General features: G+C 52.1%; 1 protein-coding gene across 3 annotated transcripts in view; it reads right to left on the minus strand.

Moving 5' to 3' along the window:
- The window catches only part of CLPTM1 (CLPTM1 regulator of GABA type A receptor forward trafficking), a 40,373-nt gene that overhangs the window by 7,313 nt on the left and 19,349 nt on the right, over positions 1-13,711 (minus strand). For all 3 annotated transcript variants that reach the window (XM_074386191.1, XM_010350945.3, XM_010350946.3), the window contains exons 4-6: positions 12,857-13,015; positions 8,896-9,013; positions 1,003-1,088 (exon numbers count right to left, since the gene is read on the minus strand). In XM_074386191.1, the coding sequence (XP_074242292.1) occupies positions 1,003-1,088; positions 8,896-9,013; positions 12,857-13,015 (363 nt within the window). The remainder of the gene's footprint in view (positions 1-1,002; positions 1,089-8,895; positions 9,014-12,856; positions 13,016-13,711) is intronic.

A 13,711-nucleotide genomic window follows, 5' to 3' on the forward strand; every position in this document is an offset into this window, starting at 1 on the left:
TCCCACCTCGGCCTCCCAAAGTGCTGCGATCACAGGAGTGGGCCACCACAGGCGGCCTTCTTCTTTCCTCCTTTCTTTTCTCTCTCTCTTCTTAGGGAGAGATGGGGTCCCACTATGCTGCCTGGGCTAGTCTTGAACTTCTGGGCACAAGTAATCCTTCTGCTTCAGCCTTTCAGAATGCTGGGATTACAGGCATGAGCCACCTCCCCAACAACCTTGGCAGCAGAATATCAGCCACCACAGCAACTGCTGGCAGAAGGATCTTCTCCCTGGGCTTAGAGCTTCTGCCCCCAGGACCCTTCCGGCCACCAACAGGATCCTCCCACCCCACAGTGCAGAAAACCAAGGCCTGCAGAGGCAGAGGCAGGACCACCCGCGGAGACAGGAAGGCTCTAGTACTCACTGCAGGTGAACCACAGATGAACAGCCCGGCCCCCCACCAGGAGTGGCAGCAACTACTAATCCTACAGTTCCGATTAAAGCCATATTCTTGTGCGCCTGCTTGGTGCCAGGCTGAACTTGGACTCTGGGGCCTGGCTGTGTGGGTGAGAGGCCTGGCCCTGCCACTTCCTGGCTGTCAGACTGAGCAAGTGTCCTCATGGGAAAATGGGACTGTGAAAACGGGATCTTGCTGTGTTGCCCAAGCTGGTCTCAAATTCCGGTACTCAAGCATGATCCTCCCACGTTGGCCTCCCAAAGTGCTGCGATTATAGGAGTTAGCCAGCCCAGGCAGTCTCTTTTCTTTTTTTTCTCTCTCTCTTTTTAGGGAGAGATGGAGTAGGCCCAGGTAACCTTGTCGGGGATCCTCCCTACTCCCTGAGACGCAGCCGCCTCCTGACCCCACTTACCAGTGGAGGAGCCCAGTGCTCAGGGAGGGGAGGTGGCGTCACCGAGCCTGCACAGTGGCTCAGTGGTGGTGACAGATGACGGCCCCAATGGTCTGGTCTGAGCTGTGAATGGCCTGGCTGGTCCCCATAGGCCCTGACAACCCTGCCCATTTACCTTGATCATTTCTGGGTCTGCTTCTGTCTCTCCCGTCAGCAGGTTCTTGGTTTTCTGAAATCGCCTGCGCTTGTATTTGTTGATCACTGTGGGTGACAGGTGGGGAAAGGAGGGGACATGAGATCCGCTGGCATCTGCAGCCTCCGGAGCCTGGACCCCTGGCCACCAGCAGTGACTCATGGTCTCCTGGCATCCACCTTGCAATCACCTGCAGAGATCAACGTGACCTGGAACGCCAGAACAGCCTCCCCAAACCTCAACCAATCCCAGTTCCCCATCGTCATGGGGACACCACCATCACCAAATGCCTCAGGCAGAAACCGGAGCTGAGCAGGGCACTGTAATCCCAGCACTTTGGGAGGCTGAGGCAGGCGGATCACCTGAGATCAGGAGTTCGAGACCAGCCTGGTCAACATGGTGGAACGCTGTCTCCACTAAAAATACAAAAATCAGCCAGGTATGGTGGCACACGCCTGTAATCCCAGCTACTTGGGAGGCTGCAGAAGGAGAATCACTTGAACCCAGGAGGCGGAGATGGCAGTGAGCCGAGATCATGCTGTTGCACTCCAGCCTGGGTGACAAGAGTGACACTCCCTCTCAAAAAAATAAATAAAATAAAAAGTAAAAACAAATACATAAATAAAAACAAGTGACTGATCGTGACATCCTGCAGCTTTGGAACCAGACGGTCACCATAGCCCCTGTGACCTCTGAACCCTCACCACCTTCCACTTCTCCTCAAATATGCCGACCCAGGGCCTTTGGGCATGCTGCCCTGTCTCCCAGGAACGCATGCCCCTACACCATCTTTGTGGCCTGGCCTCTCTGCGGCATTCAAGTCCCTGGTAGAATGTCCTTCTTCCACAGGGCTTCCCTGGCCACCCCACTGACTGAGACTATGCAGTCATTCTCCTGCCAACTTTGTTTACTTCACAACATTTCACCATTCTCCAAAACCACCTACCAGGTGGTTTACCTGCCTGCTGTCTGTCCCTGCAAACCCTGTGCAGGGATGTGGGTAGGTTTTAACACAGATGGAGCGCCTGCACAGGCTCAGTGATGACCAATTGAATACGTGACTATAAACAGGCAGCAGACAGTTCCAGAGAAGGCCTGAAGCCACCGACACGAGAAACCAACATGAGAAACACTCTGGGGCTGTGAATCCCCAACCAGGAGTTGGCCTCACTTCCTCTCGCAGTGGCCAGGTTGGCCACAGGCTCCCTGCTACGTTGTCCGAATGCTGCCAGAGAGGAAGGGGCTTGTGTGTGCCCATGCTCCATCCCTGACCTCTGCCGTGGCCTGGGGACTCTTTTTTTTTTGGACTCTTGCTCTGTCGCCCAGGCTGGAGTGCAGTGGCGTGATCCGCCCACCCTGGCCTCCCAAAGTGCTGGGATTACAGGTGTGAGTCATGCACCTGGCCTAAAAAGAAGTATTTTTCCTTTTTTGAGACAGAGTCTTGCTCTGTCGCCCAAGCTGGAGTGCTGTGACATGATCTCGGCTCACTGCAACCTCCCCCTCCCAGGTTCCAGCTATTCTCCTGCCTCAGTTTCCTGGGTAGCTAGGACTACAGGCATGCACCACCACACCCGCCTAATTTTGTATTTTTAGTAGAGATGGGATTTAACCATGTTGGCCAGGCTGGTAACGATCTCTTGACCTTGTGATCCATCCACCTCAGCCTCCCAAAGTGCTGGGATTACAGGCCTGAGCCACCGCACCCAGGGCCTTTTCAGCTGTTCCTTCTGCTGGGAAGGAAAACTCAGTCTGCCCTCCCTCAACTCTCCATCCTGCCCCTGGGACCAGAGAAAAAGACAGGGAAAGGGGAAAGGGAGCTGGCCAACAACGGGGGCTCTGAGGGCAATCTTGGCTCTGAGTCCTACAAGCTAAGGGACGCTGGTGAGTGATGTCACTTCCTCTTGGCCCAGGGTCTGCTGCTTATCAGCACAATCATCATCCTCTTTTTTTTTTTTTTTTTTTTGAGATAGAGTCTCACCATAACCTCTGAGTCCTGGGTTCAAACAATTCTCCTGCCTCAGCCTCCCGAGTAGCTGGCATTAGAGGCACGTGCCACCATGCCCAACTAATCTTTTATTTTTAGTGAGACAGGGTTTCACCATGTTGGCCAGGCTGGTCTCGAACTCCTGACCTCAAGTGATCCACCTGCCTCAGCCTCCCAGAGTGCTGGAGTTCCAGGGCTGAACCACCGCACCTGGCCCATCCTCATCATCTCTGTGATTACTCGGTCACTGGGAATCTTCCTCCTGTGTCCAGGGCGAGAAGCCAGCACCCAAGGGCTGACTTGGAGAAAATTCCACGGGGACATACTCCACTCCTGTCCACATCTGACAGAGACTGTCCAGGGACGGAAGGGCCCCACAGGGCTGCACTGGCTGGCAGAGGGGGAGGCACAGGGCACAGAGGCTTTGGCTCCGGCAGAGAACACATTCTGGAGCTTAGGGGCATCCAGACCAGATGGACCTGGCTCCCACGGGGAGGCGAAACCCCCCTTTCTGGGAGGAGAATCTCCTAGAGCTGAACCATCCAGTATGGAGGTTGCTGGCCACATGCAGCTACTGAGCACTGCAAATATGGCTGGTCCAAACCGAGAAGTGCTGTGATATAAAACGCACACTAGATCCTTTTTATGTTTTCGACAAGAGTCTCGCTCTGCTGCCCAGACTGGAGTACACTGGTGTGATTTCAGTTCACTGCAACCTCTGCCTTCTGGGTCCCAGTAATTCTCCTGCCTCAGCGGCCCGAGTAGTTGGAACTACAGGTGCTCACTACCATGCTCACCTAGCTTCTGCATTTTTAGTATTTTTTGTCATGTTGGCCAGGCTGGTCTCAACCTCCTGGCCTCAAGTGATCCCCCTGCCTTGACCTCCCCAAGTGTTGAGATTCCAGGCGTGAGCTACTGCACCTCGCCACACACATTAGATTCTGAAAACTGGTGCAAAGGGGAAAAAATGTAAAGGGTCTCACTTTTTATACTGATTATATATGGAAATGAGAATATGTTGACCTCAATAAAACTATTAGGGTAATACTTTTATTACCCTAATAGCTGTAATCTCCTGGTTTCTCTTTATCTTTTTATTTATTTATTTGTGAGACAGGGTCTCCCTCTGTCACTCAGGCTATAGTGTAGTGGTGTGATCACTACAGCCTCGACCTCCTGGGCTCAGGTGATTCCCCACCTCAGGCTCCCAAGTAGCTGGGATTACAGGCTACCATGCCTGGTTAATTTTTGTATTTTTAGTAGAGGGGTTTTGCCATGTTGCCCAGGCTGGTCTCGAACTCCTAGGCTCAAGCAATCCTCTAGCCTTGGCTTCCCAAAGTGCTGGGATTACAGATTACAGGTGTGAGCCATCATGTTCCTGGCCTTACCTTTGGATTATTTTATTTATATTTCTTTTTGAGACAACAGAAGGTCTCACTTTGTTGCTTAGGTTAGAGTACAGTGGACTGATCACAGCTCACTGCAGCCTTGACCTCCTGGGCTCAAGTGATCCTCCTACCTCAGTCTCCTGAGTCAGAGGATACGACCACACCTGGTACCAGCACATCTGGCTAATTAAAAAAAATTTTTTTTGGCCCGAATCCTGCCAAAAAAAAAATTTTTTTTTTTTTTGGCTCACGTCTATAATCCCAACATTTGGGAGGCCGAGGCAGGCAGATCACCTGAGGTCAGGAGTTCGAGACCAGCCTGACCAACATGGAGAAACCCAGTCTCTAGTAAAAACACAAAATTAGCCGGGCATTATGGCGTATGCCTGTAATCCCAGCTACTCAGGAGGCTAAGGCAGGAGAACCGCTTGAACCTGAGAGGCAGAGGTTGCAGTGAGCCTAGGTCGTACCATTGCACTCCAGCCTGGGCAATAACAGCGTAACTCCATCTCAAAAAAAAAATTTTTTTTTTTTCATTTGTAGAGATGAGGTCTCCCTATGCTGCCAGGGCTGGCCTCAAACTCCTGGGCTCAAGCAATCCTCTCACTTTGGCTTCCCAAAGTGCTGGGATTACAGACATGAGCCACTGTGCTTGGCTTCTCTACTTTTAATGCCTTCTCTGACTCATATTCTAGCTCCATCAGATGGAGTTGCTCTAGAATACCGATTATTGGCCTTTTGGGGAAAAAGGGGGTTTTTCTTCTTTTTTTGAAATACAGTCTCACAGCCAGTGTGGTGACTCACACCTGTAATCCCAGCACTTTGGGAGGCCGAGGCGGGCGGATCACGAGGTCAGGAGATCAAGACCATCCTGGGCAACATGGTGAAACCCCATCACTCCTAAAAATACAAAAATTAGCTGGGCACAATGGCAGGCACCTATAATTCCAGCTACTTGGGAGGCTGAGGCAGGAGAACAGCTTGAATCAGGGAGTCAGAGGTTGCAGTGAGCCAAACTGTGTCACTGCACTCCAGCCTGGCGACAGAGCAAGACTCCCTCTCAAAAAGAAAAAAGAAGAGAAGCCGGGCGCGGTGGCTCAAGCCTGTAATCCCAGCACTTTGGGAGGCCGAGGCGGGGGGATCACGAGGTCAAGAGATCGAGACCATCCTGGTCAACATGGTGAAACCCCGTCTCTACGAAAAATACAAAAAATTAGCTGGGCACGGTGGCGTGTGCCTGTAATCCCAGCTACTCAGGAGGCTGAGACAGGAGAATTGCCTGAACCCAGGAGGCGGAGGTTGTGGTGAGCCGAGATCGCGCCATTGCACTCCAGCCTGGGTAACAAGAGTGAAACTCTGTCTCAAAAAAAAAAAAAAAAAAGAAAGAAAGAAAAAAGAAGAGAAATGTCTCACTCTGTCACCCAGGCTGGAGTGGTAGCGGCGCAATCTCAGCTCACTGCAACCTCTGCCTCTGGGGTCCAAGCGATTCTCCCACCTCAGCCTCCTGAGTAGCTGGGATTACAGGCACATGACACCATGCCCAGCTAAGTTTTGTACTTTTAGTAGAGACAGGGTTTTACTATGTTGGCCAGGCTGGTCTTGAACTCCTGACCTCAAGTGATCCATCTGCCTCAGCCTCCCAAAGTACTGGGATTACAGGTGTGAGTCACCTTGGCCAGCCAAAAGGGGACTTCTCTGAACCCATACTCTCCTTCACCTTGGAGTTGGTAGGTGGCTCACTCCCAAGTCCTTCTGTGTCCCTACTCTGAGGGTCCCAGCTCGAAGACTGGGGAGGAAGGCCTGAATGATCCTAGTATCCTTTTCAGGTTCACTGGCTGCAGATTTTGTTTTACAGACCAGACTGAGAGTGAATAATCCTCACCACACAATGACATGGGTCACATTCACCAAAGACAAAACCACAGAAAATACTGCCATTGATTCGGATCAACGGGGTGATCAGGTGACTGTCAAATGGGGGTACAAGAATGTAGTGAAGAGCCACTCAGCTAGGTCACTTTCAGAGCAACCTCTGAAGCATCAGGCTGTTTAACACAGACCCCTGGTGTGTCCCCTGCAGGGAAGCATCTGAGAGGCCATCCCTGTAGGTCACACTCCCTCAAGCCACCTCTGCTTGGTTCTCCAAAGATTTCACCACATGGACGCCAGCTGGGTGGGACACACCAACACAGCACATTCTGCAGACGCACTCACTCACATTAGGGCTCAACTAACTCCACGTGACCTTTGCAAGTCAATTCTGGGGACCCATGGAGAAGTCATCGACTTTTCATTTCATCCAGCATAGGTGATAAAAAAAATTGTCATCCTTTAGGACATTTTTATACTAGAAAAAGTAGGAAAGACCTAACTCATACAAATAGAATTCCGTCTGCTAATGTGCCACCCAAAACCAGCCAGATGGATCTTAACCAAATCCACAGGGAATGTCTGGAATAGTCCTCAATAAAACGAAAGCTGGGTGGAGTACACAGAATTCCTGTCAGGAGAATGAGGGGCTTTCTGAGGAGGCCATTCTTTAGATCCGCCCAAACAGGTACAGCGAGAAGATTTCTACAGCTGACAGTCACGAGAGAGAAGACTCAAGAAAGAAGGTCACAAAGAGACAGGCAAGGCTGGGTGTAGTGGCTCACGCCTGTAATCTCCGCAGTTTGGGAGGCCAAGGCGGACAGATCACTTGAGGTCAGGAGTTTGAGACCACCCTGGCCAACATGGTGAAACCCTGTCTCTACTAAAAATATAAAACTTAGCTGGGCGTGGTGGCATGTGCCTGTAGCCCCAGCTATTTGGGAGGCTAAGGTGAAAGAATCACTTGAACCCGGGAGGTGGAGGCTGTGGTGAGCTGAGATCGTCCACTGTACTCCAGCCTGGGTGACAGGGCAAGATCCCGTCTCAAAAAAAAAAAAGAGCCGGGCATGGTGGCTCAAGCCTGTAATCCCAGCACTTTGGGAGGCCGAGGCGGGTGGATCACGAGGTCGAGAGATCGAGACCATCCCGGTCAACATGGTGAAACCCCGTCTCTACTAAAAATACAAAAAAACTAGCTGGGCGTGGTGGTGCGTGCCTGTAATCCCAGCTACTCAGGAGGCTGAGGCAGGAGAATTGCCTGAGCCCAGGAGTTGGAGGTTGCGGTGAGCCGAGATCGTGCCATTGCACTCCAGCCTGGGTAACAAGAGCGAAACTCCGCCTCAAAAACAAAAAAAAAAAAGAGCCAGGCAAGCAGAAAGATGCCAACAATTATTATCCTCCCGAAAACAGGAGGATGGACAATGCTATGGTTTGAATGTTTGTCCCGTCCAAAACTCATGCTGATTCTCCCACCTCAGCCTCCCAAGTAGCCGCAAGTACTGGTAGTTTTATTTTTTATTACTATTGTCTTTTTTGAGACGTGGACTTGCTGTCACCCAGGCTGGAATGCTGTGGGGCAATCACAGCTCACTGCAGCCTTAAACTCCCAGGCTCAAGTGATCTTCGCATCTCAGCCTCCCATGTAGCTGGAACCACAGGTGCTCACCACCATACCTGGCTATTATTTTTGTTAGAGACAAAGTCTCACTACTTTGGCCAGGCTATTCTTTGAATTTTATCTATCTACCTATCTTTTTTTTTTTTTGGATATAGAGTTTCCCTCTTGTTGCCCAGGCTGGGGTGCAATGGTGTCATCTCAGCTCACTGCAACCTCCCCTTCCTGGGTTCAAGTGATTCTCCTGCCTCAGCCTCCCAAGTAGCTGGGATTACAGGCATGTGCCACCACACCTGGCTAATTCTGTATTTTTAGTAGAGACAGGGTTTTTCCATGTTGGTCAGGCTGGTCTCGAACTCCTGACCTCAGATGATCCACCCGCCTCGGCCTCCCAAAGTGCTGGGATTACAGGCATGAGCCACCACACCTGGCCTCTATCTATCTTTTTGAGACAGGTTCTCGGTCTGTCACCCAGGCTGGCGTACAATAGTGTTATCTCTACTCACTACAACCTTCAGCTCCTGAGCTCAAGCGATCCTCCCACCTCAGCCTCTGAGTAGCTGGGACTACAGGCACAGGCCCAGCTAATTTCTGTATCTTTTTCGGTAGAGACAGGGTTGTGCCATGTTTCCCAGGCTGGTCTCAAACTACTGGGCTCCGGCAATCTGCCCACCTCGTCTCCCAAAGTGCTACGAATTACAGGTGTGAATTATTTTTGAGTGTCTACTTCTATCAGGCCCCTGTGGTGCACAATCCACCCCTGGCCCTTCCTCCAGCTTCGTAAAGTCTGTCTCCAACTGCTCTTTCTGGCCAGTTGCTCTCTGTTCCCCGAGCCCTTCCTCCGTGGGCCTCCCTGTTTAGTGTCCACAGGGCTCTTTAATTCCAATTCCACCCTCTGTGAGCACAGGCTTACCGCCTGCCCTCCTGGACCTGGGATGTACTGTCCACCACACCAGCCTGGAGGCTCGCAGGATGCTGGCCCCCTGGACAGTGGGTCCTGGCTGCAGAAAAGCACTTACTCCGGGACATGTGGACTGTGGCAAGCCGGCGGTACAGGGCCTTCTGCCGGGGGTCTGGGTGGAAACCACTCTTGGTGAAGTAAACGTGGATGTAGATGGAGCCATTCTGCTGAACGCTCTGCAAGAAACAGAAGGTCAGGTAGGCAAGCTGGGCACCTGGGATGAAGGACGCTTGAAAGCCCTGCCTGACACCCGTCCCCAGCAGTTTCCTCCTCCTCAATTCTCTGGCCATTTACTGAGTGCTCAGGGTGGGGCATGTAGCTGGGTGGTTTAGAGTTAAACGCTGGAGTCAGTCACACCCAGACCCCCGCTCTACCTGTCATGGCCATGTGAGCTCAGCTTCTCCCTGAGCCTCAGGGCCCCACATGAATGATGCAAGGTCCCCACAGCGCTGACCCGAGGGCATCACTACAGGGACTACGCAGAGCACTGGCACACAGCTCAGCCAACAAGCTCTCATTAAATCCACTCAGCAGGAGACCGGGTGCAGTGGCTCATGCCTATAATCCCAGCTACTTGGGAGGTTGAGGCAGGAGAACTGCTTGAATCTGGGAGGTGGAGGCTGCAGTGAGCCAAGATCATGCCACTGCACCTCAGCCTGGGCAACAAGAGCAAAACTCCGTCTCAAAAAACAAAAAAAAGTTCACTCAGCAGGAAGCAGCAGCTGACCGACACAGAGCTCCCACAACGGGCCAGACCCTGCCCTGGGCGCTTCGGACAGTAGCTCCCTAATCCACTGAGTCAGCATACATGTAACATTCACTGACCTTATGCAGTGGGTCACATTACCACCCCATTTTGCAGGTGAGGCACACGGGGCTCATGCCAAGGGGTCACATAGTGTATGGCGCGTACACAGATGGAAATCCAGTCTTTGGGATCCTGGCACTACTCCCTGCTACCTCCAGCTGGCCCCTGTCTGCCCAAGCCTTCCTCACTATCTCATCAAGTCTCCTTGCCTCCCAGGGAAGGGGGACTATTCTCACTTGATACAGATGAGGAAACAGGCTTCAAGAAGGGAGACAAAAGGCCGGTCGCGGTGGCTCACGCCTGTAATCCCAGCACTTTGGGAGGCTGAGGCGGGTGGATCACAAGGTCAAGAGATCGAGACCATCCTGGTCAACATGGTGAAACCCCGCCTCTACTAAAAATCCAAAAAATTAGCTGGGCATGGTGGCGCGTGCCTGTCATCCCAGCTACTCGGGAGGCTGAGGCAGGAGAATTGCCTGAACCCGGGAGGCGGAGGTTGCGGTGGGCCGAGATCGCGCCATTGCACTCCAGCCTGGGTAACGAGCGAAACTCCGTCAAAAGAAACAAAAACAAAAACAAAAAAAAAAAAAAAAAAAGAAGGGAGACAAGTTGCCCAGGGGCTGGAGCCAAAGCCCAGAGCTGAATCTCTCTGATCCTTGAGGAGAGCTCATATTCATTTGGCCACACTGTGTTCACCTCACTCTCCTGCCTTTTTTAGAGCGGGGGTCTTGCCGTGTTGTCCAGGCTGGAGCGCACTGGCTATCTGCAGTTGCGATCATGGAGCACCACAGTCCTAACTCCTGGGCTCCAGCCATTCTCAGCCTTCTGAGTAGCTATGCCTACAGGAATATGCCACCGTGCCCAGCTCTCCTGCCTTTTAAGTCCACCCAGACCCCCGAAGCTTGGACTTAGATCGAAGGCCTTGGAAGCAGATCCCCCTGCTGGGCTTGCCACACCCTGGTCCTTCCTTGGATCTTGGAGCAAGGCCTGGGGGCTGGGCTTGAGGTCTCTGTGGGAGCCACGTCTCAGTGCAGGTTAGAAAGTCTGTGTCCAGCCAGGTGGGGTGCCCTCTCTGGGTTCTCACAGCTGCTGGGCTTCCCCAACCCAGCTGACTCATTACAGGCTCATGCCTGTAATCTCAACACTTTGGGAGGCTGAGGTGAGAGGATCGCTTGAGCTCAGGAGTTTAAGACCAGCCTCGGCAACATGTCGAGACCCCATCTCTATGAAAAACATAAAAAATTAGCTGGACATGGTGGTGCACACCTGTTGTCCCAGCTACTTGGGAGGCTGAGGTGAAAGGATCACTTGAGCCCAGGAGGTTGAGGCTGCAGTGAGCTGTAACCGTGCAACTGCACTCCAGCCTAGGCAACAACAATATCCCATCTCAAAAAGAAAAGAATGATGGCAGGGCACAGTGGCTTACACCTGTAATCCCAGCACTTTGGGAGGCTGAAGTAAGCAGACCACTTGAGGTCAGGAGTTCAAGACCAGCCTGGCCAAAATAGTGAAACCCTGTCTCTACTAAAAATACAAAAATTAGGACGGTGGCCATGGAAGTTGAAATCTGCTAAGGAGTGTGTAGCAACTCACCAGCCAAAAAGAAAAAAAATACAAAAATTAGCTGGGTGTGATCATGTGTGCCTGCAGTCCTAGCTACTCAGGAGGCTGACACATGAGAAGTCTGAACCCGGGAGATGGAAGTTGCAGTGAGCCAAGGTCACGCCACTGTATTCCAGCCTGGGTGACAGAGCAAGACTGTTTCAAAAAAAAAGAATGACTGTGTCCACATTCTGCTTCTAGCCATGCAGAAAGAAACAGAACAGAAATGTGCCCTCCACCCCAAGGATGAGGAGAAGGCCTGCTGGGGAGAAAGGAACGAGGGCAGCTCTCTTGAACTCAGCTAAAGAAGGCCCCAAAAATATGTCCCCTTTCCTTGTTCAGTATTTGTTGCTTCTCGGCCCAGTCCCACACTGGGAGGTGCTGGGGACACAGAAGGGCTCTAGGCATCCCCAGCCTTATCATCACAAAGCTCACAGTCCCATAGAGAAGAAAGACCTGTCCCAGGGAGGTCCCAGAGTGGGCTGGGATGGGGAAGCCCAGCAGCTGTGAGAACCCAGAAAGGGCACTTAACCAAGCCTGAGTGCTCTGAGGGTCAGGGAGGGCTTCCTGGAAGAGGCAAGATTTAATCCCGGGGCTGTGAGAGGCCATGGCTGTAGAGCCTGAGTTTGAATCTCTCATGTGCTGTGACCTTGGGTAAGTCACTTTCCCTCCCTATGTCTGTTTCCTCATATGTTTAATGAGAATGATCACAATTCCTATTTCACAGCGTTGCCGGGAGGTTTCCACAGGTCAGCCTAGCTTAGCTTAGTACCCTGCACTTAGTAATTGCTCAAAACTCGTATTTTGAAACAGGGCTGTCTGATAAAACTGGTGATAGGCAAACATCCCCAAGGACAATTACTAATCTTTCACTGGTTTAAAGTCGAGGACTGCACAACCTTAGAGGTAGCTGGGAGGGTCCCCGGCCAATACCACCCCTCGCTACCTTTTTCTTTTTTTTCTTTGAGATAAAGTCTCACTCGCCCAGGCTGGAGTGCTGTGGCATGATCTTGACTCACTGCAACCTAGCCCCCGGGGTCAAGCAATTCTCCTGCCTCAGTCTCCTGAGCGGGGATTACAGAAGCCTGCCACCAAGCCCTGCTAATTCTTGTATCTTTTTATTTTGAGATGGAGATTTTTGCCCTTGACGACCAGGCTGGAGTGCAATGGCGTCATCTCGGCTCATCGCAACCTCTGCCGCCTGGGTTAAAGCGATTCTCCTGCCTCAGCCTACCAAGTAGCTGGGATTACAGGCATGTGCCTCCATGTTTGGCTAATTTTTTATTTTTAGTAGAGATGGGGTTTCTCCATGTTGGTCAGGCTGGTCTCGAACTCCTGACCTCAGGTGATCCACCTGCCTTAGCCTCCCAAAGTGCTGGGATTACAGGCATGAGCCACCGTGCCCAACCTCTACCTTTTTCAGGTAGGGGAAAGTGAAACCCAGAGATGTTAGGGACCTGCCTGTGGTCACAGAGCATGTGAGCCCAGGGAAGGGTCCCAAGCCAAAAGCCAGAATTCCACACGCCTTCAAAAAGGAGTGGACTGGAGGAAAGGTCCTTCAGTGCCAGTCAAGCAGCCATGCGGCCAGAAACCAGAAGCTGCCCCTCACCTGTGGGATGTCAAGCTCAGCAAAGTGCTCGTAGCAGCCGTCTGAGTTCTCCCCGCTAGTCCAATCGCCATACACAAGGTCGTGCTGCTCCCAGAAGAGTGCCGAGGTGGCGTTGAAGTCTGTAAAGTGCTCGTGCTCTGAGATGTACACATGCAGGTTCTGTTGAGAAGGGAAGGGAACAGCGTCAGGCCTGCTCTTCAGCGCCTCTGCAGGCTGGCTAAAGAACAGAGGAAGAGCCATGGCAGCGGTCCGCACACCCAGAGGAGCAGTAATTACAGAGGGCAGGGGAGAGGAGAGAGGAAGAGCAGCAGAGAGAACATATTTTCCCTTTTCTCATTCCACCATGTCTGTCCTGGTCTGAGCCTGTGAAGTCAATAAACAAAGAACACCTGGACCAGTCTGCCAACAAGAATTTAGGGGCAGAAGGGGCAGGAGTGCCCTCAATGATCTCCTGCCGTTGTGGCTGCTGGGCCTTCCTGGTCAGAGCTCTGCAGACTTACGGACAAAGCAGTCTGGAAGTACAAAAGCACCGTGAGCAGCTGGGCGCGGTGCGTCTCGCCTAAAATCCAAGCACTTTAGGAGGCTGAGGTGGATGGATCACTTGAGGTCAGCAGTTTGAGACCAGCCTGGCAAAAAGGTGAAACCCCAGCTCTACTAAAACACAAAAAATTAGTCGGATGTGGTGGCACATGCCTGCAATCCCAGATACTTGGGAGGCTGAGACAGGAGCATCACTTGAGCCCGGGAGGTGGAGGTTGCAGTGAGCCGAGATTATACCACTGCACTCACTCCAGCCTGGGCGACAGAGTGAGACTCTACCTTAAAAAAAAAAAAAAAAAAAAAGCACGGTGAGCC

This window comes from Saimiri boliviensis, chromosome 14 (assembly GCF_048565385.1).
Source record: "Saimiri boliviensis isolate mSaiBol1 chromosome 14, mSaiBol1.pri, whole genome shotgun sequence".
Lineage (NCBI taxonomy): Eukaryota > Metazoa > Chordata > Mammalia > Primates > Cebidae > Saimiri > Saimiri boliviensis.